This window comes from Pristis pectinata, chromosome 3 (genome assembly GCF_009764475.1).
Source record: "Pristis pectinata isolate sPriPec2 chromosome 3, sPriPec2.1.pri, whole genome shotgun sequence".
In the NCBI taxonomy this organism is placed as follows: Eukaryota; Metazoa; Chordata; class Chondrichthyes; order Rhinopristiformes; family Pristidae; genus Pristis; species Pristis pectinata.
Window position 1 is genome coordinate 130880238 of NC_067407.1, and position 27386 is coordinate 130907623.

General features: G+C 44.0%; 1 protein-coding gene across 1 annotated transcript in view; it reads right to left on the bottom strand.

The window, feature by feature from the left end:
* The window catches only part of adss2 (adenylosuccinate synthase 2), a 98937-nt gene extending 73310 nt beyond the window's left edge, over positions 1 to 25627 (bottom strand). Inside the window, exon 1 of the mRNA XM_052012962.1 lies at positions 25178 to 25627. Coding sequence (XP_051868922.1) covers positions 25178 to 25402 — 225 coding nt within the window. The 5' untranslated portion in view covers positions 25403 to 25627. The remainder of the gene's footprint in view (positions 1 to 25177) is intronic.
* Positions 25628 to 27386: the final 1759 nt, after the last annotated feature.

Sequence of the window (27386 nt, forward strand, 5' to 3'; positions counted from 1 at the left end):
GAGGCATGATCTGCCGCTCAAAAAGCCATGCTGACTATCCCTAATAAGACTATGATTCCAAATGCTTGTAAATCTCACTGCTATGAATCCTCTCCAAGAGCTTGCCCACCACAGATGTAAGAGTCACTGGTCTATAATTCCAGGATTTTCCCTATTACCTTTCTTGAATAAGGGAACAACATTTGCCATCCTCCAAGCCTCTGGTACCACTCCTGTGGCCAGGGAGGATGCAAATATCATCGTCAATGCCCCAGCTATCTCTTCCTTCTCTTCCTGTAGTAACTTGAGGTTATATCCCAACTGGTCCCAGGAACTTGCCTATCCTAATGTTTTTCAGGAAGCTCCAATACAGCCTCTTTCTTAACCTCAACATACTCCAGCACACAAGCATGTTCTATGCTGACCTCACATTCATCAAAGTATCTCTCCCTAGTGAACACTGAAGCAAGGTATTCGTTAAGGACCTCCCTCGGCTCCAGGCACATGTTTCGCCCAATATATGATTGCAGATAATTTCAGCAAATTATGACTGCATGGCCAGATTCTGCTCGCAGATGATACCATCGTAGTGGGCCATATCTCAAATAACTATGAATTGAAGTACAGGAAGGAGATGGAGAGCTTAGTGGCAATGGTGTCATGACAATAACCTTTCCCTCAATGTCAGCAAAACAAAAGAGCAGGTCATTGACTTCAGGAAGTGGGACAATTCACATACACTTGTCAATTTCAGCAGTGCTGAGGTCGAGAGCTTTAAGTTCCTGGGAGTGAACATCACCAATAGCCTGTCCTGGTCCAACCATGTAGATGCCACAGCCAAGAAAGCTCACCAGCGCCTCTACTTCCTCAGGAGGCTAAAGAAATTTGGCATGTCCTCCTTAACACTCGCCATATCTGGATGCATCACGGCTTGGTATAGCAACTGCTCTGCCTGGGACCATAAGAAACTGCAGAGAGTTGTGGACACAGCCCAGCACGTCACAGAAACCAGCCTCCCCTCCATGGACTCTGTCTACACTTCTCGCTGCCTTGGTAAAGCAGCCAGCATAAACAAAGGCCCCACCCCACCTCAGACACTCTCTTTTCTCCTTTCTCCCATTGGGCAGAAGATACAAAAGCCTGAAAGCATATACCAGCAGGCTCAAGGACAGCTTCTATTCTGCTGTTACAAGACTCTTGCACAGTTCCCTAGTACGATAAAATGGACTCTTGACCTCACAATCTACCTCATTATGGCATTGCACCTTATTGTCTACCTGCACTTTCTCTGTAGCTGTGACACTTTACTCTGCATTCTGTATTGTTTTACCTTGTACTACCTCAATGGTATTGGTTTATTATTGTCACTTGTGCCGAGGTACAATGAAAAACTTGTCTCACATACCGATCGTACAGGTCAGTTCATTACGCAGTGCAGTTACATTGAGTTAGTATAGAATGCATTGAGGTAGTACAGGTTAAAAACCAGTGCACAGTGTAATGAATTGATCTGTATGAACAGTATGCAAGACAAGGTTTTCACTGTACCTCGGTACAAGTGACAATAATAAACCAGTTCCAAAGGGCAGCAACTAGATGAGGAAGAGGAAGATGGGAAAGATCCAGTTCAGGGGTAGAAAGAAGAAAAAAAACACTGGTGACAAACTGATGAGTCATCAGTGAAGAATATTACACCATGATTTCAGTATTAAGCAGTAGCTTTGACTTAATCAGTAACACAGCAGGGGGATTAGACAAACTATTTTTACAACAAACATTAAGCACGTGCGGCATGTGGGCACAGTATCCTGAAACCACAATGTTTGGTATTGTGAAATGGGATACGAATTGCAATAAAATATACTTGGAATATCTGGCATTTTAACAACATGGAAGAGACTTGCTGTTAATCCCCACCTCCTATTCAGAAGGAATTGTTTAAAAATACATCCATCCTTGGGGCACTGCAAAAACAGCAGCAGTTAAATAAACAAAGAAACAGCAATGACATTGTAACCTAAAAACACTTTCTTAACTCCATTAGTTTTGAGATTTTCCCATGTAACAAAGCTCCTTGCCACTGAATTCAAGTTGCTATTTCTCAAAACTTTTGCCCTGCAGGTTTCTAGCAACAGCATCTGCTAACAATGGGATAGGTTTCTGGAAGTAAAGAGCATTCAAATGCTCAATCTAGCATGCTCCTCCTTATAATTCAGGTACTTTCACAAATACAGACATTTATATTAATATTAGTGTGGCAGGTCCTATAAGCTGGCAGCTGCCTCATAGCTTCAATTTTGTGGCTTCAATCCTGACCTCCAGTGCTGTCTATATATCGGGTTTGCACTGCTTTCCCCATTTCCCCTGGGGACTGCGTATTCCTCCCACATGTAAAAGATGGGCAAAAAAGATTAGCATGGACATGTTGGGCTGAAGGGCCTGTTTCTGTGCTTGTTGTGTGCTAGCCACTGTAAATTATGCCATGTGTAGATGGATGGCAGGAGAATCAAGGTGAAGTGGACAATCGAGTGAGAGGGAATAATTCGGAAATAGGATGAAATGGATTACTTTGACAGCAGGCATAGACTCAATGGAATGAATGGCTTCTTTTTGCGCCGTGAGAAAATAAGAATAATTTAAGTTTGATTTCATAATAAATTAAGTCATACTTTACCTGAAAATTAGGGACATCTTTACCCTTTCAATTTCCAACTACAGAATCCAGCTGTCTCAACTTAAAGTAAGTTGTAGATATTAGCAACAGGTGAAATGTGACCTCCTCTGCTCCAGCACCACTTCTCTGCGATTTCAAATCCTGTCACCACCACGACCCTACCCCAGCTTCCCTGCTCTCTTAAATCACTAATCGTTTCACATTGCACGGAGATCAGCACCAATTATTGAGATGTCCTCAAAATTACATAATATCAACAGAAGGTTGTAGTCTATTTCTCCAAAGAGGGGAAAGGAAGAAATTAACTTTTCTACATTATGATTAAAAAAATGCTGGAATTCTGAAACAAAAAGAAAATGCTGGAAACACTCAGCAGGTCAGACAACATCTGTGGAAAAAGAAACAGAGTTAATGTTTCAGGTCACAAACCCTTTGTCAGAACTGGGAAAGAGAAAAAACAAGTTAGCTTTAAATTACTGAGAATGTGGGCAAAGATATAGAAAGGACAAAGGAAATATATCTGACAGACGAGGCCAGAATGGCCATGGTGATAAGTTACTGATGAAGCCATCTGGATGATGGATTAATGAAGTTAGAGCAAGAGAGAAAACAAAGCGACATTCATTGCGAAGGATGTGCATGAATGATGAGGACCACAGGAACTCCAGCCTTGCTCTGCCCTTGAGGTATAGAATTAGAATTGGTTTGTTATTGTCACTTATACTGAGGTACGGTGAAAAACTTGTCTTGCATACCATTCATACAGATCAATTCATTACACAGTGCATTGAGGTAGTACAAAGTACAATACAGAATGCAGAATAAAGTGTCACAGCTGTAGAGGAAGTGCAGAGCAGGTAGACAATAAGATGCAAGGTCATAACGAGGTAGATTGTGAGGTCAAGAGTCCATTTTATCATACTAGGGAACCATTCAATAGTCCTTATAACAGCAGCACAGCTGTCCCTGAGCCTGGTGGTACGTGCTTTCAGGCTTTTGTATCTTCTGCCCGATGGGAGAGGGGGAGGAGAGAGAATGTCCGGGGTGAGAGGGGTCTTTGATTATGCTGGCTGCTTTACCGAGGCAGCGGGAAGTGTCGACAGAGTCCACGGAGGGGAGGCTGGTTTCCATGATGCGCTGGGCTGTGTCCGCAACCCTCTGCAGTTTTTGTTTGCAATTCCGGGCAGAGCAGTTGCTATACCAAGCTGTGATGCATCCAGATAGGATGCTTTCTATCATGCATCAATAAAAATTGGTGTCAAAGGGGACATACCAAATTTCTTTAGCCTCCTGAGGAAGTAAGGCACTGTGAGCTTTCTTGGTCCTGGCATCTATGTGGTTGGAACCGGGACAGGCTATTGGTGATGGTCACTCCTAGGAACTTGAAGCCCTCAACCCTCTCGACCTCAGCACTGTTGATGTAGACAGGAGCATGTGCACCACCCCCCTTAAGTCTTTTGTTTTGCTAACATTTAGGGAAAGGTTGTTGTCATGACACCATGTCACTAAGCTCTTACAGCCTATTATGGTGGTATCATCTGCAAACTTGTAGATGGAATTAGAGCAGAATCTGGCCACGTAGTTATGAGTGTATAGGGAGTAGAGTAGGGGGCTGAAGACACAACCTTGCGAGGTGCCAGTGTTGAGAATAATCATGCCGGAGATGTTGCTGCCTATCCTCACTGATTATGGTCTGCTGGTCAGAAAGTCAAGGATCCAGATGCAGATGGAGGTTTGAGTCCCAGATCTTGGAGTTTGGTGATGAGTTTGCTTGGAATTATAGTATTGAAGGCAGAGCTGTAGTCAATAAACAATAGTCTAACATAGATGTCTTTACTGTCCTGATGCTTGGAATTATAGTATTGAAGGCAGAGCTGTAGTCGATAAACAATAGTCTAACATAGATGTCTTTACTGTCCTGATGCTCCAGAGCTGAGTGTAGGGCCAGGAAGATGGCACCCACTGTAAACCTGTTTCAGCAGTAGGCAAATTGCAGTGGGTTAAGGTTTTCCGGAAGGTTGGCGTTAACACGCGCCACGACCAGCCTCTCGAAGCACTTCATGATGGTGAATGTCAGAGCTACCAGTCAGTAGTCACTAAGGCACGTTATGTTATTTTTCTTAGTTACTGGGATGATAGTCTTTTTAAAACAGGTGGGAACCGCAGATTGAAGCAAGGAGAGGTTAAAAATGTCTGCAATACCCCCACCAGTTGATCTGCACAGGATCTAAGGACACTGCCAGGGACACCATCTGGACCAGATGCTTTCCATGGGTTCACTCTCCAGAAGACTGATCTTACGTCCTCAATGGTGACTATGGGTTCAAGTGCATTGGAAGCTATTGGGGTGGGTGGTGACATACCAATCCCCTTCTATTCAAATCGTGCATAGAATGCGTTAAGCTCATTGGGAAGGGATGAGCTGTTGCTGGCGATGCTGCCCAACTTTATTTTGTAGCCTGTTATAGCACGTAAACCCTGCCACAATTGATGGCTGGTCTGGAATTCAATTTTGGATTGGTATTGTCTCTCGGCATCTCTGATAGCTTACAGAGGGTGTATTTTGATTTTTGTAAAGGTCAGGGTCGCCTGATTCGAATGCTGCTGTCCTACACCTCAGTAGGGGGTGGATGTCCCGGCTCATCCATGGTTACCTGTTTGGGAACACCCAGATTGTCCTCTTTGGTACACAGTCCTCAACACACTTACTGATAAATCCATGAGGGTGGTGATATACTCATCTAGGCTGGCAGCTGAGCCTTTGAACATGGACCAGTCTACCAACTCAAAGCAGTCATGTAGAAGCTCATGTATTTCCTCAGACTGTAACATAGCTGATCTATGTTACAGTTCATAGAACTATTGAAGACTACAGTGCAAAAGGATGCTAGATGCCATAAAGAGTCTGCATCCACGCTCAAAGAGTAATCTAGTTAGTTCAACTCATTGCTTCCCCCACCCCTCTTTTCCCATATTTTTTCATCTTTCAAATATTTATCTAATTCTCTTTAAAATTTATTTTCACTTCACCACAAAGTTCATTCCAAACATTAACCCAGTCAACGCACAAGTATTTTTCCCTATCTTGCCTCTGTTCTTTTGTCAATTTTAAGTTATTCACTTTCTTGCACGTGATGCAAAACATGAAACTTAAGGCAGGATACAAAACTTAATGCAGAGTAGCAAACATAGAGGACCTTGTTCTCATCCTTCTAGCCCAGAATAGTAGTATACTAACCTGAGCAGCTTGTTCTGCATCCACTGTAAAATGCAGCATTTGTTAACAACTGGGTGTCTACAAAACCAAATTATAACCTTGGATATAATGAATGTGATTTCTTTTTTGCCTCAGAAGCACTCTTTTCATCACTAGATTTTAATGGATATGCTACAGAAAAATCCAACACAATGATTGGTTACATTCACAGGTTAACCCACTAAATAATTTATCACCAAAGAAGTATACAAAAAAGCAAACTGAAATTCAGCAGATTGTTAGCAGTAGTGTACTTTAACTGGAGAGTTAAACCGTTCACGTGACAAATCATTTGGTTTCAGTTGTATTGCTGAAATCCATTTGAATGGTGTCAATTGACAAAGTGTATGAAAATCCATCATACTTGGATTGGAGCCAATAAATAGACAGGTTGGAAGCAAGAGCAGGCCACTCCGTCCCTTAAGCTCTGCCATTCAATAAGGTCTTGGCTGATGAGACTTTATCCACATTCCTGTTTACCTGTGGTAACCTTCATCCTCTTGTTATCAAGAATCTATCTGCCTGTGCCTTAAAATAATTCAATGGGTCTGCTTCCGCCACCCTTAGGGAGAGTTACAAATTGGGACTCATGACACTCTGCCCTAAATGGATGGCTCCTTTTTTTTAAGAAAAGAGATTGCTAGTTCTAGAACTCTCACAAAAGGGAAAAGGAAATGAGGCCATAGACAGCACAGATTGTAAAAGAAATGTAAGGCAAGGGGGTAAGCGGTTTACAGGGGGATCTGAAGTAGAACATTTTACTGAGGGTGGTTGAAATCTGGAATGCACTGCCCAAGTGGCTGATGGAGGCAGATACCCCCACAACGTTTAAGTATCTAGATGAGTACTTAAATGGCCAAGACACAGACGGCTACAGACTGAGTACTGATGAATGGGATTAGCATACGTTGGTACCTGATAATCAATATGGATATGGTAAGGCCAGAGGGCCTGTGGAGAGGATATTTCATGGATCTCTCAGGATCTTGTGTTTCAATCCAGTTGTGTAAATCTTCTATACTCCAGCAGACCAAACTTAGCTTGTCCAAGCTTTTCCCAAAAGACAACCTACTCAAAGAGAATATGCAGCTCAGATAAGACTCATGATTTGTAAATGTGTTAAAATGAGAGAGGACAAGCTGGAATGTGGAATCAGTTTGCCCGATTAATTTATTCTGAGTCTAGCATGTAACTAAATACTTGTACAACACCAAAAAAAATCCAACATGAAAAACTAAAAAGGTCTTATAAACCTTGTTTGCACTGAAATATGCAACCTGGAATTCATAACACAGCTTCTTTTATTTTCTCAAGGGATGTGGCAGTTGCTGGCAAAGCCAGTATTTAGTGTCCAACCTGATTTCCCTCATAGGGGGTGGTGCTGAGCCCTTCTCAAAACATTGCATTCCTTTTGAAGGCAGTCCCACAATACCGTTGGGCAAACAGTTCTCTGACTTTGAGCCAGCAATGAAGAGCCTGCCAGTACATTTTATATCACTTCTGGTAGAACTTGGCGAAGGTATTGTTATCAGTGACTGAGGCTGCATGTTTAGGAGATTATGTCTTGCTGAGTAACTGCAGGTGATGGAAGAAAGTTAACATGTATGGTGGGAAAATGAGGTGCCAATCAAGCAAGCTGTTTTGCTCCACATTACATGTTGGGTTTCCCAAGTGCTGTTGGAGTTGTACTGATCCAGTAAAATGGAGAACTTTGCATTACACTCCTGGCAGGTTTACACATGGGGGAAGTCTTTAGGTCATACCCCATGGAATTAGCAAGCCCCAAACCTGTTCTTACAGTCACAGTGTTTATGTAGTTGGTCCAGTCATGTTTCTAGTGAATTATCACTTTATAGCTACTCCATATCCAACTCCTTTCCCCCTCCTACAGCCAGCAAGTTTATTTGGGGGACTTCTGGTAATTCTTCCTTACTCCTCCATCTCCTAGTCCCACCTATCCCAAACCAAACTCTACCACAGAACACAGGATTTAGGAGAACACCTCCAATTCAGTCTTCAAGCACGGTCCCAAGTTTCTAGTTGCATGTCACTTTGTTTCTCCATCCCAATCTCACCCTGACCTGTCCATCCTTGGTCTCCTACACTGTTCTAATGAAGTTCAACACAAGCTTGAGGAAGCATCACATCTTCCAACAAGGCTCGTCACACCTACTGGACTCAAGATTAAGTTCAACGAGTTTATACAGCAGCAATTCTATTTTAGACTTCCAGTATTCCCTTGGCAAGTTCCATAATGTTAATGATTCTACTTCTTTTCATTTACACCTCAGAGATGAAGTACTTGCCTCATTACTTCTTTTTCCTCAACACCATCACCACTTTGTCATTCAATCTGCTCTGCCTTCCATCCTGTCACAGATCTTTCCTTTAATTCCCTCCTCTTCTTCTCCCCATTACTCCATCTTAAGACTAGTTCCTCTCTTCAAAAAAAAAATTCCACTTCTGATGAAACATCATTGACTTGAATCATCAACTTTCCTCAGATGCCACCTGACCCAAGTAACTTCACTATTTTCTGTATTTATTCCATAACTCTATTCAATGTGGTCATCAGATAAGGCACAATTTCAACAAATTTGAAAAGTACTTGAAAGAGGAGAAAGATGCAGGGCTCTAGGGAGAGGGTTGGGTAGTGACACTGCTCTTCCAATGCCATGAGACCCGATAGGTCAAATGACCTCCTCATACTATAACTGCCCTATGAAGCAGGTTGGGAACATTTCAGTGCACGCACATCCCTTCTTGCTGACAGATTGCAACCCACTGATCTTGGTAAATTCCACTATTTGATTCTGCATGGAGTCCACAATTTGAGCACAAACGTGCTGAAATTCCCCAACACACAAAGCTGGAATAATCTACTTCATGGATCCTGGCCAAGTTCCACTAGTGGTTGCTCTGTGAGCCCATTCCATTTCAATGGAAATTTTTTACAGCCGAGAGGAAGGCAGACAAGAATGAGTTATAAGTGTAAGAACCATTCTGCATACACCAAGTTCCCACAAACCGGAAAATTATGTACGAGTTAATCTAATACTGTTGGTTTTGACTGTGGGAGGAATGCTGGACAGGAGACACTGTTCCTCTGAATAGTGCCCTTAGGATCTTTAATGTCCATCAGAGGCACACTACTTTAGTCCTGCCCTGGAATGTTACCCTAAATCACACACAAACATCAGACTAGGTTTCAAATCACAACCTTGCTGTCAAAAGAAAGAAAATTAAAATGAATTCTGATGGCATTTGTATTAAAATGTAGCCTGCAAATCTTTAGGTAAAGTGAGAAAGCTATAAACAGAGATAAATAAGTTGAGTGTTTTTATAAAGTTAATTCCAAGCTTCATCAAAGCTGAACAGAAATATTTACACTTTACATGTTTTTCTAAAGGTGGTTCATTTAATTCAGAGATCGTCCAAAAAGCAAGAATACCATCAGTGCATGCAAGAAGTCAGTATTTTAAACACAATTTTAGGTAACTAAATAGTTTTTGTGGAAAAGCAGAGACTCCTTTCTTAAAAAAGAATGTGCAAGTTCCTTTTGGCAAGATTTGTGAACGCCCTCTTTTGTCCCAGTGCCACCAACAGATTTCTAATGCTCAAGATTCTATTTAAATTAGTTTTGCCACCTCGAGATGACTGCATCTACGACAATGCAACTAAGTTATGGTCTTCTATGCTTTTTCAGTTATGAACTGCAGTTCTCAATCAATGGTACAGGCTCATCGGACAAGACAACATGTAGTGCTGTGGCTTAAATCTATCCCACCTGCTGGCTCAGATGGATGTTCAACTCCCACTCCATAAACCGTGGGCACAAGCTGGTCTGACATTTTAAACGCAGGATTGTATTGTTGTGGGAGAGGATGAATGAAGATCCTGTCTACCAGCATGTATGAAATACTTGACCCAGATATATATCCTTTGCAAATAATATTTTATGGGCACAGAGAGAAAACAACATTAAATGCTTGATTGGAAAGGAAGAAATGGGGAAGTTATGACGCAAATGTTCAACAGGAATTTACAGAACCATAAGATTAGTACACATTCAACAGTCAAGTAGAATGTACCGAGCATGCATTTCTGAACTCAAAAGGATGTATAGATCATTCAATGAACTTGGAGGGTTTTCTGAAAGTACACACCATGACAATGACAGGACAAGAGACCTCCGAAGAAATTGGAAGGAAAAAGACAGGACCATTACAATAGAAATATAACATGGTCCACATGACTGCTTCCCTCTTGGCCTTTTGAGGACAGGAATAGTCTCTTGAAGGGTACTTTGCCTTGCAAACATGTGCAATTAAGGCAGAACCTAAGAACACGTTTGACGTTGGACCCAAGTCCAATCACTACAACTGAAGTGCATGGACTAAAGTATAACATTCAAGACAAACTGTCAAAATAGAGTGGTTACACAGACACATTCCCTGTCCCTACACCTCCTCCCTCACCACCATTCATGGCCCTCGCTTCACCTGTGAATCCGAGGGTGTCACTTATTGCATCCGGTGCGGCCTTCTCTACATAGGCGAGACCCGACACAGGTTGGGTGACTGCTTCATCGAGCCACCCTTGTTCTGTCCGCCACAAAAGCAAGAGATCTCCTGGTGGCCACCCACTTCAATTCCACATCCCACTTCATACTGACGTGTCTATCCACAGCCTCCTCTACTGCCATGCTGAGGCCAGATGCAGGTTGGAGGAAACAACACCTCATATTCCACCTTGGGAGTCTCCAACCTGATGGCCTCAACATCGATTTCTCTAACTTCCAGTAACCCCTCCCCTCCCCCCCCTTGTCATCCCTCATTCCTTTGGCCCCCTCACCCCTTCTCTTTCCCCTCCCCCGCCCCTCATGACCTTCCCATCTATTCCTTACCTCCTTCCCTTTACTTCATGGTCTACTCCCCTCTTCTACCGGATTCCTCCTCCTTCAACCCTTTGCCTCTTCTACCTATCACCTCTCAGCTTCTTACATCACTCCCTTTCATCCCCCCTCCCCCACCCACCTACCTTCCCCCTCTCACCTGCCTGCGTGTGCTCCTCCCCCTCCTCAAACCTTCTTATTCTGGCTTCTGCCCTCTTCCGTTCCAGTCCTGATGAAGGGTCTTGACTTGAAACGTCAACTGTTTATTTCCCTCCATAGATGCTGCCTGACCTGCTGAGTTCCTCCTGCATTTTGTGTGTGCTAAAATAGAGTAGTTAGCTATTTCCAGCCACTAAATACGGCAATTGGAGTTAAGACTTCAGCATAGAAAAAGTTCTAACTCCCATCACCTGCACAATGACTACGGGTGGTGGGGAATTCCTGAACCAAATCCATACTTGCATCAAGTCAAGAAGAATGCAACAGATCACATATTCTTCTGTTCCAGAGGCTGATGACAGGAAATATGGAGTCTAACAAATCACACAAAGATCACATCCAAGCCTTTCAGTCAAGTTTACAATCTGCTTTTGTTCATACTTGATGGTATGAACATACTTCAGCAACACATGAACCATAAAATTTTAAATTCAGTTTTAAGCTACTTTAATGTGGTTATTTCCTATCATTTTGGATCACTATTTCCAAACATTATATATATAATTTACAGTATGGCATTGTGGCACAGCATTTAGTGTTGTTTCCTCACAGTCCCAGGGATCTGGGTTCAATCCTGACCTCGGATGCCATCTTAAGTCTGTATGTCATTCTTATGACTGCATGGGTTTCTGGTGAGTGTTCCAGTTTACCCACATTCTAAAGACATACTGGTAGGTTAACCGACCAATGCAAATTACCCCTTAGTGTCAAGAAAGGACATCAAAGAGGAAGTAAATGGTCATGAGAGAATAAGTTGTGGGCCACAGGAACTAAGGAGAAGTGGAATGGGACATGGGATAGCTCTACTGAATATCAGTGTGCACCTGATAGGCAGAATTGCTGCTTTCTACATTGCAATAACAAACTTTTGCCATAGCTATCCATACCAAAATACAAGCAAGCTGTTTCAATTACACTTAAATATTGAGGACCACACCTTGACAAGGTGAATCTTCCACCCTGATAGAATACTGCCCTGCAAAGAATAAGTTGACATAGAACATACATAACCAAAATAATAGATATAGCCATGAAACTTTTGTGGCTTTGCTCAATATTGGTCTGAAAAATAGTTTTAGCTATGTTTACTGTGACAAGTAACCTAGACCATACCACCACCAATGGAACAAATGCCACAGTCATTTAAGAAAGGGTAATAAATAGTAGGCATTACTATTACAACCGATATCCTGGCAACAAATCCCCTCTTGATTGTGAAACAAAATATTGTCATCAAACGAGAAGTGGTCTTGTTGTTAGTGTATATCATGCACGTGTGGCCCATTTACTACGCCTCTACAATAGCAAGTTACTGAGTCGTATTCTTGTTTATCTGGAGTTTGAAAAATGAATTGTGTCTGCAGAAACGTGGCATACATGTTTCTAGAGAAAATCCAAGGAAAGGGAAGGCCAAAATATACTCAACCTTATCCTGATGGCTACCTTTTATGTAGCTGCATAACAATGTAAATAGACCCTGGGTACAAAAATACCAAGTTGAGGTTCGATCTGTCCCCAGTGTTGCACAGGATAGGTCTGGCCTCATTGCCACAGTATGTTCCTTCCAGCTGGAATGTACTTTACCACCTGTATCTCAGAAAGCACTACACAGAAAGGACACCTTAGGCCACAAGTCAATCAGGCAATGATCTGCATGCATGCTGCAGGAAAAAGAGACAATGGATCCTACTGAATAGTTCCCTAACCAGCATATTAGTGATTTAGCAAAATCCCTCATTACCAAAACTTTCAAACAAGCACCATGACATTGCTTGGCTGGTGGTGAGTAGGCCCTTCTCATACAGCCAGAACCTCAGTCCTAGAGGCTGTGTCGGGAGTGAAAACATTACCACTCTATTTCTAAAATATGCATTTTCCAAGCAGGCCTGTAAAAAGATGCAGGGACTTTGTTGAGGTTCATCCCAAACAGCTGTGTAACAGTTGGCCATTCCTAGGGAATCAGACTTAGACAAATATCAACTGCTGCTGGAAGTTCATCAGCTCAATGAATGACTGCCCTTCGGTCTTTAAGCGCAATGAGTGGTTAATGACCAAATGCTAGGGACCAGCACACCCCGAAGTCCAGGACTATGTGCTGAGGGAATACTGAAGCTTGTTGATGCCATTGCTACCTGCTCTATGGGTAAAGCCCCATAGTTCAGGGCTCCTCCCGCCCTTTCATAGGGAGGGGCTGGAATCTGGGTAAAGAAACAGTTGGACCTGTTTGCTCAACAAATGTATGTAAAGGAAAATTAATGTCATGCAGATGTAACATAAATGGAATGAAACAGTTTGTACTAAAAAAAGGCACCATATTCTGTATTATTCATATTTTTGAAATTAGAAAATTACTGTTACACTTTAAAAACAACTCACATTAATGTAGCATTCTTACTTCCCTTTCACATTTTTCATAGCTAACAGAATACTTTTGAAATGTGGTCACTGCCATAATGCAGGAAATCAAAAAGGAATTTACATACACTAAGTTTTAACTAACAACATCAAAATGGTGAGGAAACCTGGTTTTAAACAAAACAATCAAGGGATGAAATATTGGTCAGGGCTCCAGGAACAACTTCACAACAGTGACATGGGATCTCTTGCGCCCATCTGAGAAAGCATATTACCTGTGTCACTAAATTACGACAACTGTAACAAAGTCTCAGTAATTTTATGACAATGTACTGTTTTATATGTTTATGCTTTAAAATAGAGTTCATAGGCTACAGCAGTATAACACAAAATTAGTCCACAAATCAATACTCTCTCCATTTACTCTCCACATCCTGATCAAAATGGAATTTAAACAGCTTACACATTTGGTTACAACTACAGTAGTGTTTTATAAATATGACTGGATCACTACCTGTAATGTATAAATTGGTAATAAGTCTGTCAGATCAGAAAAACTGAATACATAATTCAGAGGGAGAACTGGGCTTCAATTCACAATGCACAGTACCTGTATTGGAAGAAAAAGAGGGAGCTATTCAATTGCATTGGGGTTCACTTACCAGGGTACTGACAAGTAAAACAACTAAGGCTTGAAACTAAAATGTCAGAGGTGGTGGTAAAGAGTTCAGGAGATGGGGAAGTTTAGGAAGTTAAAGATGGGACAAAACTATTGTACATAGTAGCGATATGGGAATGATAACCAGACTATGACTGGAAGCAATAGAACATACAAACATGGACTACAACTGCAATAGTCAATTTGAGGGAAAATTGGTGAAAAGACCAAAATTGAAGTTCATCTGAATGCACACTCTATTTGTAATGAGATGAATGAAGTGATAGCACAAAAGGAATGAAGTGATAGCACAAAAAGAAATGAATTATTATCTGATAGCCATTACAAAGACATGTTTTCATAACGAAATAAGGGTATTTCACAATTCATAAAGACAGGCAGAAAAGTAAGTGGGTGGGATTGCTCTGTTGATAAAGGACACAATCAATACTGTGGTGGAAAATGACTTTGAATTGCAAGATTAAAATGGAGAATAAGTTTGGGTGAAAGGAGGAAACTGCAAGAGAAGGCAGGCACTAATGATAGCTTACAGATTCCCAACTAACTATACTACTAACTGAATTAATCATAGACAACTTTAATTTCTACGTGGATTAGACAAATTTAATGGCAAAGGTAGTCACAAAGATGAATTCATGGAGTGTACTTGGGACAGTATCTTAGAACACTTTGTTGTAGAAACAGTCAGGCAACAGCTGACTTTAATCCCAATTCTTTGCATATGATCAGATCTAAAGATCTCAAAGTAAATGATCTGAGTGGTCATAAAATGGCAAAATCTCATTCAGTTTGAATGAAAAACCTGAAACCCTAAACGAAAGGCCCAAACTTAAATACACGCAATTCTAGATAATCAGGGCAGAGCTGCGTAAAAGAGACTAGGAAAACAAATTAAAAATAGATGGCAGTTAAATAATGGGAAATATTTAAAGAAATAATTCATAATTCTCAACTTTATTCGACTGAGAATAAAGCCTGTACAAGAAGGATGATCCATTCATATGCAGCTAAAGGAATTTAAAGATGGTATCAAAGTGAAAGACAAAGCAAATAATGTGAACATCAGCAGCAGTCCAGAAGATTAGGAAAACTTAAGAAACCAGCAAAGGAGATCAAGAAAAAAAGAGGAAAAATCAGAATAAATTAGCAAGAATTATAAAAACAGAAAGGAAGAGGTTCTGTACATTTGTCACAGAGGGTAGCTAAAGCGAATGCAAGGGTGAGGTCAAACTCAGACTAGAAGAACAGCACCTCATATTCCACCTGGGCAGTCTACAACCTGACAGCATGTACACCAAATTCCCCAATTTCAAATAACCCCTCTGTCCCTGTCTCTCTCCCCTTCTGATCTACACAGACCACCTCACACACACCCTTCTTTCCAAACCACCCTGCCCCAGCTCGCAGTTCCATTTCCCTCTCCCACCTACTCCATCTGCCCATCACCCCCACTGTTCCCACCATACCTCCCTGACCTGGTTCCTCTTCATCTTCCTTACTTATCAGATGCCACCATCAGCAGCCCTTGGTTGCTTCCACCTATCACCTCCCAGCCTCTGTCACCATCTCCACCCTTCCCTCCCCCACCCGATTCCGTCTGCCAATCGACCCTCATCACCTGGATCCAACTATCACTTGCCAGCTCTTGCCCCACCCCTTCCCCTCACCTCATTATACTGGCTACATCCCCTCTACACTCAGTCCAGATGAAGGGTCTTGTCCCGAAACATCAACTGTCCACTTCCCTCTACAGATGGTGCCTTGACTCACTGAGTTCTTTCAGCAGTTCGTTTTTAGCTAAAGTAAATGTCCCAAACAAGATGTGACTGGGAAATTCATTATAGGAAATGAAGAAATGAACAAATATCTCGTATCCATCTTCACAGCAGATGACACTAAAAGCATCCCAATAAATGGGAAATTACAAAGGACAATGGTGGGTGGAACAACTGTCACTGGATTAAAAAGTACCATGTAAACTAATGGGGCTAACAGCTGGTTAAGTCCCCTGGACCTGATGGACTGCATCTTAGTGTATTTGTTAAAAAATAAAAGTAACATTTATTTTCAACATACCCCAGATTCTGGAACTGTTCCAGCAGATTGGAAAATTGTAAGGGTAATGCCCCATTCAAGAAAGGAAGAAGGTGGCAGGAAACTACAGGCCAATTAAATGAACATCTGTCTTTGGGAAAATGGTGGAATCAGTTATCAATGAAGTAGCACCAAAACATTTGGATAATTATAAAATAAAGTTAATTTCAGTTTATGAAAGAAAAAAATGTTTTAAAAATTTATCAGAACCCTTGGAGGATGTAAACAGCTGTGGATAAAGGGAATAAAGTGGATTTGGATTTTATAAAGACACTCAATAAAAAAATGACATCAAAAAATACCATGCAAGAGCACATAGAACAGGGAGCAATATCAGTGGATTAGCTAACTAACAGAAATTGAAAGCCAGTATAAATGGGTCAATTTGAAATTGACAAACTAATGGGGGAACACAGGAATGAGTACTCAACTATTTACAACTTATATTCGTGACTTAGATGGAGGAGCAAGTGTACTACACATAAGTATATGGAAAAGCTAGCACAAGTTGGTCACAAAGATTTTTAATGGGTTATGAATAGGTTAAGTAAGTGGGTAAAAATCTGGAGTGATGGAAGAGCAGAATACACTTCAAATGATGTAAGTACAGAATGCTGTTTACAGGGGGATCCGGCTGTCCTCGCACATGGAACACAAAGTTAGCATGGGGGTACAATAAGTAATTAGCAAGGCAGCTGGAACAGGGAAGGCAGCTAATTACAAAAGGGATGTTGCATAATATTTGGGAAATTTTACTACAACTGTATGGGGTATTGTTAAACCCACACCTGGAGTATTGTACATAATATTGGCTTCCTTACTTAAGAGAATATATATTAGCACTGGAGACAGTTCAAGAACAGTTCATCTGGTTGATTCTTGTGATGGAACATGAATAGGTGAGATAATTAGGATCTTATTGGAGCTGAGAGCATTCTGAAGCATACAATTCTGAGGGGGCTGAGCCGACATTTCCCCTCATGGGAAAAAGCTGAATTTGGAAGCACTGTTCTGGAATAAGAGGTTTCCCATTTAAGATGGAGATGAGGAATAATTATTTCCTGGAGGGTCATGAACTTTTGGAATTCTCTATCCAAAAAGCTGTGGAGGCAGAGTCATTGAATATATTCTCGGCTATGATTGATAAACAGTTGGACTGTGGAAGAGTCGTGGGTTAGGTGAAACAAACAGAAAAGTGTTGAGGCCAAGAACAGATCTCCCATTTCATTGAGTCCTGATGAAGGATCTCGACCCGAAATGTCGACTGTTTTTCTCCATTGATGCTGCCCGACCTGTTGAGATCCTCTAGCATTTTTTGTGTTGTTCCAGATTCCAGCATCTGCAGAATCTCGTCTCTCTCACTTCTGCTGTTGACTTTTTATTTGTACCTCTACCAGCTTCTGCACATCTACTGCCTTTATCTGCAGAGTGTTTCTGCGACAGGAAAATGAACAAGGGTCTGCTCTGTTCCAGAAATAAAGATTCTTGCCTCTCAAGCATCTCCCTCAATTTCCCTTCTATCTCACAAACAAACAACTCAACCAAATGATGGAGCATCCTTGACAAGTTTGCATAGTTCCAACTCAAAGGCCACCTATCAGATCTGTTTGGGAGCTAGCTTTGCAAAAGTCTAGCAATAGAAAGTCCATATCATACCTCATCCTGGATATGAAACCTTCAAAGCTACACTGATAAATACTGGCATCCTCATTTGTGTCAGCAGAATCTGCAAGGATGAACCCCAAACCTGCGAGTGATTGGTGGCCCCTGAGAAGGGTATGGGAATTGTTGATTCATGGAATGTGGGGATTAGTGATAAAATAGCTGTGCAAAATAACATACACATTTTAATTAAACTGAACAGGAGGTTAAGTTATATCTTGATGGTCCATAAGACTCAAGTACTTATTCCAAAAGCAATTCAAATTTTTATTCGCTAATTTGCTTTCTATTGCTCAGTTCCTGCATCTACAGGTCAATACAAGTTAAAGAGTGACTACAGCCACAATCAACATCTTGCCAAAGTCGTTCATGGAATCTATCACTAGGTGACAAGAACAGGTTTCTCAGAATCACTCTAGGAATTTAGCCCTAGGTTACCTTCAGTTACCGAAGTGAATAATCAAGATTTTCACTGTAGCACAGCCGCAGAATAGAAAATAGTGCAAGAGGTCACAAGGGATAAAGAAGACTTGGGTAATAGCAAAAGATAAAGAGCGAGGACATATTAACTGTTTTGAGATCCTGACATAATTAGAAAATAATTCCGACTGGGGCCTAAATTTTAATACAGCAAAGAAGAAAGGAAGAAATAAGCCCCAATGCAGATTTGTGTTTTACACAGCTTTTGTGAACTGTTATCAGAACATTTTTTGGAATGGAATAAGGCCCAACTTTATGCTGCACTATTACACAGGATGGAAATATTTCACAAATAAATATGCGCCTGGACAAGTTTCAGTAAAAACATTAAGGCAATCAGCTTTTATTTAAACTGACTTACTGATGCAGCCTTAGAATATAAATGAGTAAACATTTAAAATGGATGACTGGATACCAAAGTACAACCAACAACTTTCACATGAAAGTAGCAGGCCATATCCTTTAAAATACAAAGCAAGCACTTATTGGCAATTTTGCTGGCAAAATTGACAAATTGCAATCTTGAAAGTAATTACTAGCATTTTGTAGAACACTAAAACCTGACTGATTTAAAGTTTTAATTATTGGGCCACCATTAAAAACACATACAAACATTTAACTCCAATAATCAGTAATTGGATTATTGTCACATGTACTGAAGTATAGTGAAAAACTTGTCTTGTATACCATTCGTACAGTTCATATTCAACCCACATATTTTAACACACATTTAACCAACAACATTCCAGCTTCTTATGGTTTGAGGATCAGAGAACTCCAGGTATTTTGAAGCCACAGCTAATATTTATAATTCAGTTTGATAAGCTGGTCTCAGGTGACACTGTCATTTGGAGACTAGTGTCTACAGTGGGACTATGATGTCTAAACTACTAAGTGGGGGATGTGGCTAATCTTACCTTTCCTTTAAAGCAACTTCTCAAATACTCTTGCAGAGAAGCGTGTTAGAATAGGCACACATGCAGGTCTAACAGAGAAGCTCTGCTGTGCATAAACTATGACTATAAGCTTATGAGAAAGGTAAAATTATGAAAATCAGGGAAAAAAGATAGCCACTCCAGTACCCAAGGTATAGATTCTAGCAAATCAATGGCTCAAAACACAACAACTGAGTACTTGGTCTCTCCAGCAAAAGGAGCAAGAAGCAATATTACTGTGGACCAACAGTGATTTACATTATCCAGCCACTAAGAATGCAGAGATTGTGGGAAATCATAATGTGTTGAAATATCTTATAACTTTATGCCCAAACAGGTAAGCATGTGTACTCTCACACTTCTACCTTTAGATAAAATCAAAGCTAAATGGACGTGTTTTTGTCGATAAGGCACCTGAGGAAAAGGGGTTCTGGCCTCTTTTTTGAGCAATAACCAATGTCGAAAAGAGTCAGAGAGTTACTGTAGTGAAAAGCTATATTTAAATTTTACAAAAACACCAATGCCAGAATTGCCAATCTTATGAAGGGAGTGATCTGTAAATGGAACATGCTTCCACTCTCCATCAAATGATCCCTGAAGACAAGGAACAATTTCGACTACTCTGCCATCAACTTGGTAATGTATTTAAACATTCGTTTTTAAAAAGACTATCTTCTACTCAAGCACTGATGCTTTCCTTTGGTTTGTGTTATGCCTGTTATCACCCAACTCAGAATATCCATTCCAAGTATCTGACTAATCTGATTCTGAAGTATATGAGTAACTTTGCACTGTGGACTAGTACTTACAGGGAATAGAAGAATCCACTTGGGGTTGGGATGTATGTCAATTTACTAATACCACAGTTTATAAAGATTCAATCCCCAATGAACGTCAGTAAATCACGATGTTCAAAAGAATTAGTACATGTAACAAATTGCATGCTATTTTTAAATGCAAGGTTATGGAAAACAACAGGGAAGTGGGACTAATTTTTGACAGCTCTTTCAAAAGAGCCAGCTACATGGGTCAAATGACCTTGCTTGATTTGCTGAAAACAGCAGAGCCACACCACCCTGTCCCCTCATGTACAAGTCTTACACAATATCAAGGTGGTGACATTTTTCTAAACAAGGGCAGAGGTATTACCTGTGCACAGAATCTGAACAATGAAAATAGGCAATTCTACAGCACCAGCAGTCATGTCTACCGTTAAACTGTTTCATGTAGCAGTTCCAGCAAGCTAAATGCAACACAACTCAAAATGTAGTGACAGGTGACTTGATCCGTCACCTGTTCCTGCAGCCAAAGCGTATTTCACCATCAAGGTTACCTTGAAAGAGGGAGAAGATAATTGGCCCCACTTTCAGTAACCATTTCAGAACATGTGAATATCAGTGCCTTGTTGGAAGAAGACTTGAATTGACCATTTGTTCTGTGGAGTTTTGGGAGCTCTATTTTGTGCTTGAAGAAAAATATTTTCTTCAAGATAAAAAGATAAAAAGATCAACAGTTGCTGAGTGACAGCATATATTAAACTTCAGAATAGCTGTTGTTTATTTTGTTGACAGTTTTGACTAGTTGCTATGGGTCAAAAGAAACATAGCATTATCCGCCTAGGTTTTACTTCTTTCGCCTACTATAAAGTAACACTACCAGGCTGATCTCTTTTGTGTTTAGTGTACTAGCCTGTGATTTAACAAAGGAATCAATCTCAATTCAGAAAATGTGTTGCGTGTCTTCTTAAATATAACCAGGTCAGGAAAATAAGCGCTTCTGAAGCATAACTTGCAGTGCAGATTAATTCCAAAACAGCAACTAATGCAGCTCACTTCAAGATGAATTCACTTGAAACAAAGATGACTCTAAAATCCACACTACTCCATCCATTATTCTCACCAGATTCACCAAGTGAAGTCACACACAGGATCAGTCAAGGTGCTCTTGAGGGATATTAACAAATGAGATACAGTAACTCCGATGGTTATACAAATTTTCACAGGCTGCATGTGATAGAAGTTTTAGCCAGGTAAGTGCCAGTACATGATGATGTTAAATGGAGTTAATAAGTGTAAGGAATCATTCACTATTTTTAAATATGGTGGTATTGCCTCAATTCAACAAGAGCCAGAAAAGTTTGTCCGTGAATTATTCTAGCATCCTCACAAGTCCAACAGTGCCTCCCGAACTTATAACTCCACCACCAAGAAAGGACAAGGACAGGTTCCTCTCAAAAGTCACACACCATCCTGACTTGGAAATATATCGCTGATCCTTCATCGCCACTGGGTCTAAGTTCTGGAACTCCCTAACCAACAGCCTTGTGGGACCATTTACTCCACAGGGATTGCAGTTCAAGGAAGAGGCTCACCATGATCTTCTCAAGGGCAATTAGAGATGGGCAACAAATGCTGATCTTGCCAGCAATGCCCAGATGCTAAAACATTGAATAAACATTAAAAAAAAATCTGGCTGGCTGATTCGAAACCAATTTACTGTTTAATTCCTATAGTATCCTTTATTGGTATAGCATATTCCAGCACCAAATTCTGTGCTTAAAGGTTGCTATGTCAAGTCCTGGTGATACTTTTCCCCCACTTTGAAAGCCAAATGCATCATTCACTTTGAAGTCATACACATTCACTAACATCTAACCCTCCCTTGGAAACACCCATTAATACTTCATACTTGATTAATTACTTTTAAACACACAGTTGTGCAAGAAAAACCAGGAAAGCCTAGAAACAAAATTGAACATGACCAAACAAATAAACTAATTCTGGGGGTGCTGAATGAGGTGACAATAGTGGTCAGATACCACAAGCATTCCCTGCTCTTCTATAATCAATCCAACTGAATCTTTTGCACAAGCTTCATGTCTCACCCAAATGACCACCTACTGTAAAGTGACTCATTACTGCTGGAGAGAGTGGACCTATAATTTTAAAATTTTGAACCTTTTTTTGTTCAATTATACTGCACTTTTTGGATGGAGTACTGTATGCAATTCTGGTCACTACACTGTGGAAAGGATATGATCACACTTGAGAGGATGCAAATGAGGTTCACCAGGATGTTACCTGGGATGGAGTTATGAGGAGAGACTGGAAAGATTGGAATAGTTTTCCTTGAAGCAGAGAACAATGAGAGGAAGCCTGAAAGAATATACAAAAGTATAAGGGGCATTGATGGGACAGATAGTGAGAAGCTTTTCCCCGTAGCAGATGTATAAAACCAGGGGGCATGGATTTAAAGTAAAGGGTAGGTGGTTTCAGGGAAATCTGAGGAAGAGCTTTTTCACCCAGGTGGTGGTAGAACCTAGAACTCACTGCCTGAGGGGGTGGTGAAGGCAGATACTCTCACAACACTTTAGTAGTGTCTGAAGGGAGCACCAGAATCACCAGGGCGTAGAGGACATGGCCAAGACATGGAAATTGGTATCGATGGGTATGTGATGATTGATGGGCCAAAGGGCCTATTTCTATGTGGCATGACTGTTCTTCATACAAGTATGGATTTGATGGGCCAAATGGCCTTTCTGTATGAATTTCATTGTATAGCTCAATATCAGTTTGTTTCATATTGATCTTTTCAAGCTCTTTGGGATCCACTGCAACATTCTGCCCATCGGCCAAAAGATACAAAAGCCTGAAAGCACGTACCACCAGGCTCAAGGACAGTTTCTATCCTGCTGTTATAAGACTATTGATGTACAAGACCTAGTGCGATAAAATGGACTCTTGACCTCATAATCTACCTCGTTATGACCTTGCACATTATTGTCTATCTACACTGCGCTCTCTCTGGAGCTACGACACTTTACTCTGCATTCTGTATTGTACTACCTCTATGCACTGTGTAACAAATTTATCTGTATGAATGGTATGCAAGACAAGTTTTTCCACTATACAAGTGACAATAATAAACCAACTACAAAACATTAAATTGAATATACATGCATATTTTTTGAGGCAGGCAATTATTTTCCATGTAATCCTGGTAATAGTCTTCAATTGGGGGGGGTGAAGGGGGAAAGGGGGGGGAGAAAAACAATAAACCATTTTACGAGGGTGAGAAAATACCATTTCCTTTCATCTCTGCCGCTTTCACAGAAAACAAACAGCAACTTTTTTTCTTTAATGGGAGAATTCAGTCCTTTACTAATTCTCTTGCAAGCAATGTTACTGCCGCGCCTTGGAAAGTGTGAGAGGGCAGTGTTGAAGGCAGAAAGGAAGTGGTTCTGTTACTCACAGACCAGTAACCAGTGACATGTGGCTGCCTTCCCAAAATACTTGTCCCACCAAGGACATTATAAACCCAAATGAAGAAACACGGGCAAGGTTTGCAAACAACATCTTTCACTGATCTATGCTTTAAGCAACAAATTAATAAGGTGGATCTCCCGTTGAAAAAAAAGAAGCACATGGGGGAGGAGGAGAGAGGGGGGGGGGGAGGAGGAGAGAGGGGGGGGGGAGGAGGAGAGAGGGGGGGGGGGAGGAGGAGAGAGGGGGGGGGGGAGGAGGAGAGAGGGGGGGGGGAGGAGGAGAGAGGGGGGGGGGAGGAGGGGAGAGAGGGGGGGGGGGAGGAGGAGAGAGGGGGGTGGGAGGAGGAAGAGAGGGGGGGGGAGGAGGAGAGAGGGGGGGGGGAGGAGGAGAGAGGGGGGGGGAGGAGGAGAGAGGGGGGGGGGAGGAGGAGAGAGGGGGGGGGGAGGAGGAGAGAGGGGGGGGGGAGGAGGAGAGAGGGGGGGGGAGGAGGAGAGAGGGGGGGGGAGGAGGAGAGAGGGGGGGGGAGGAGGAGAGAGGGGGGGGGGAGGAGGAGAGGGGGGGGGGAGGAGGAGAGGGGGGGGGGAGGAGAGAGGGGGGGGAGGAGGAGAGAGGGGGGGGGAGGAGGAGAGAGGGGGGGGAGGAGGAGGGAGAGGGGGGAGGAGGAGGAGGGGGGAGGAGGAGGAGGAGGGGGGGGGGGAGGAGGAGAGAGGGGGGGGAGGAGGAGAGAGGGGGGGGAGGAGGAGAGAGGGGGGGGGAGGAGGAGAGGGGGGGGGAGGAGGGAGAGGGGGGGGGCGGAGGGGAGGGGGGGCGGAGGGGAGGGAGGGGGCGGAGGGGAGGGAGGGGGGGCGGAGGGGAGGGAGGGGGCGGAGGGGAGGGAGGGGGGGCGCGGAGGGGAGGGGGGGGCGGAGGAGGAGGGGGGGGGGGCGGAGGGGAGGGGGGGGTGCGGAGGGAGGGAGGGGGGGGGCGGAGGGGGAGAGGAGGGGGGGGCGAGGGAGGGGGAGAGGGAGGGGGGCGGAGGAGAGGGAGGGGGGGCGGAGAGGGAGGGGGGGCGGAGGAGAGGAGGGGGGGGGGCGGAGGAGAGGGAGGGGGGGGCGGAGGAGAGGGAGGGGGGGCGGAGGAGAGGGAGGGGGGGAGGAGGGGGAGGGGGGGAGGAGGGGGAGGGGGGGAGGGGGGGAGGAGGGGGAGGGGGGGGAGGGGGGGAGGAGAGGGAGGGGGGGAGGGGGGGAGGAGAGGGAGGGGGGGAGGAGAGGGAGGGGGGGAGGAGAGGGAGGGGGGGAGGAGAGGGAGGGGGGGAGGAGAGGGAGGGGGGGAGGAGAGGGAGGGATGGGGGGATGAGGGGGGGAGGGGGGAGAGGAGAGGGTGGGAGGGGGGAGGGGGAGGGAGAGGAGGGGGGGGGAGAGGAGGGGGGGGGAGAGGAGGGAGGGGGAGGAAGCGAGGGGGTGGATGGCGGGAGGGTTACCATTCCCTCCAATTTGCTTTGCTTCATTCCGGCCGCAATGGGCCCTGGGAAGTGGCCACAGGACTACCCCCGGCCCAGCCATGTCTCTTACCTCCCCCCCTCCTCTCCCCGCGAGCCTAGGCCAAAACCGGGGGTCGCTGGCAGAGCCGGCGGGGGCTGACGGCCCATGTTGAGGCGGCAGGCCCCGGCTTCGACACCACTCCCCGGCGCCGCCGGCCTCGCTTACCTGGCACCTGCACACCATGTCGGCATCCTGCGCCAGCAGATCCACCACCTTGCCTTTGCCCTCATCACCCCACTGCGCGCCCAGCACCACCGTCACCCTGTTGCCGGGCTCGGCCGCCTTCAGCCGCCGCCGGGGGAGGAGGAGCCTGTCACCCGGATCCGAGCCGCAGCACGGCCCTCCGTTCGGCTCCGACTCCACGCCGGCCGCGCTGCCGTTCTCCGTCATGATGCCCCGGTGTGCGAGCCTGTGTGTCGAGCAGCCGGCGGCAGCTTGGCTCCTCCCTCCGTGTACCAGCCTCCGCCTTTCCCGCTCTCAGCCCGCCGAGGGCCAGCCCTCTCCTCCCCACCACGCCTCAGCCAGCCGAGCGCCAGCCTCGCCCCGCCTCAGCCCGCCGAGCGCCAGCCCCGCCCCGTCCCGCCGAGCGCCAGCCCCGCCCCGCCTCAGCCCGCCGAGCGCCAGCCCTCTCCTCCCCGCCTCGCCTCAGCCCGCTACTTTGAGGGATGGAAGGAGAACCCGCCTTTCCGCTCCCCAGGGATCTTCCTGTGCGGTACCTTCCTCGTGCTCTCCTTGAGATCTTGCCATGCGGAGCGTGTCCCCGAGGACCCGTCCTACCATCTCCCTGGTACATTGGCTTTGTGAAGGGAAGATCTTGCCTCACAAGCCTGATAGGGTTCTATGAGGCAGTGACCAGGAAGCTTGATGATGGTAGTGCAGTGGATGTGGTCTCCATGGATTTTAGTAAGGCATTTGATAAGGTTCCACATGGTAGGCTTTTTCAGAAAGTCAGAGGCCAAAGGATCCAGGGAGGCTTGGCCCTGTTGGATTCAAAATGGCTACCTGTAGAAAGCAGAGGGTTGTGGTGGAGGGAGTGCATTCAGATTGGAGGGCTGTGACTAGTGGTGTCCCACAGGGATCGGTTCTGGGACCTCTACTTTTTGTGATATTTATTAATGACTTAGATGAGGGGGTGGAAGGCTGGGTTAGCAAGTTTGCAGATGACACAAAGATCGGTAGTGTTGTGGATAGTGTGGAGGGCTGTCGAAGCTTGCAGAGGGATATTGATAGGATGCAGAGCTGGGCTGACAAGTGGCAGATGGAGTTCAATGCAGAGAAGTGTGAGGTCGTACACTTTGGAAGGACAAACTCCAAGGCAAGAGTACGAGGTAAATAGCAGGATTCTGGGCAGGGTAGAGGAGCAGAGGGATCTAGGGGTTCATATCCACAGATCACATGAAAGTTGCCTCGCAGGTGGATAGGGTAGTTAAGAAAATTTATGGGATGTTAGCTTTCATAATTCGTGGGATCGAGTTTAAGAGCCGCTGCGTGATGATGCAGCTTTACAAAACTCTGGTTAGGCCACACTCAGAGTACTGTCCAGTTCTGGTCGCCTCATTATAGGAAGGATGTGGAAGCGTTGGAAAGGGTGCAAAAGAAGATTTACCAGGATGCTGCCTGGATTAGAGAGTATGGATTATGAGGAGAGACTAAAGGAGCTAGAGCTGTTTCTCATTGGAGAGGAGGAGGATGAGGGGAGACATGATAGAGGTATACAAGATATTGAGAGGAACAGATAGAGTGGACAGCCAGTGCCTCTTTCCCAGGGGCGCCATTGCTCAAAACAAGAGGACATGGCTTTAAGGCATTGGGTGGGAAGTTCAAGGGTGATGTCAGAGGGAGGTTTTTTCACCCAGAGAGTGGTTGGTGCATGGAATGCGCTGCTTGGGGTGGTGGTGGAGGCTGATACATTGGACAAGTTGAAGAGATTGTTAGATAAGCATATGGAGGAATTTAAGATGGAGGGATATGTGGGAGGAAGGAGTTAGATAGTCTTAGGTGTGGTTTGAAGGGCGGCACAACATGGTGGGCCAAAGGGCCTGTATTGTGCCATATTGTTCTATGGTTCTATTACTGTCCGCAGTCGCTCTCAACGCCTCCTGAAATTTTCCTGTCCGAAGCCCGCCTTGTTGCTCCCTGGGATCTTGTACCGGTCTCTTCCTCTCATACCTTGCTATGTGTGTTGTACCCTACACATTCTGGGATCTTACTCTGCCATGCCTGCCTCCCCTGGATCTGGCTGTCTGAAAAGCACCTTAGCATGTCTCTGGGATCTGTGTCCAATGCTTCATTGCTCCCATGGGATCTAACTGTGCCCATCTTCCTGGCCGCTCCTCTTGAGATCCATCTGTGCCCTCCTGCCTTGCCTGTCCAA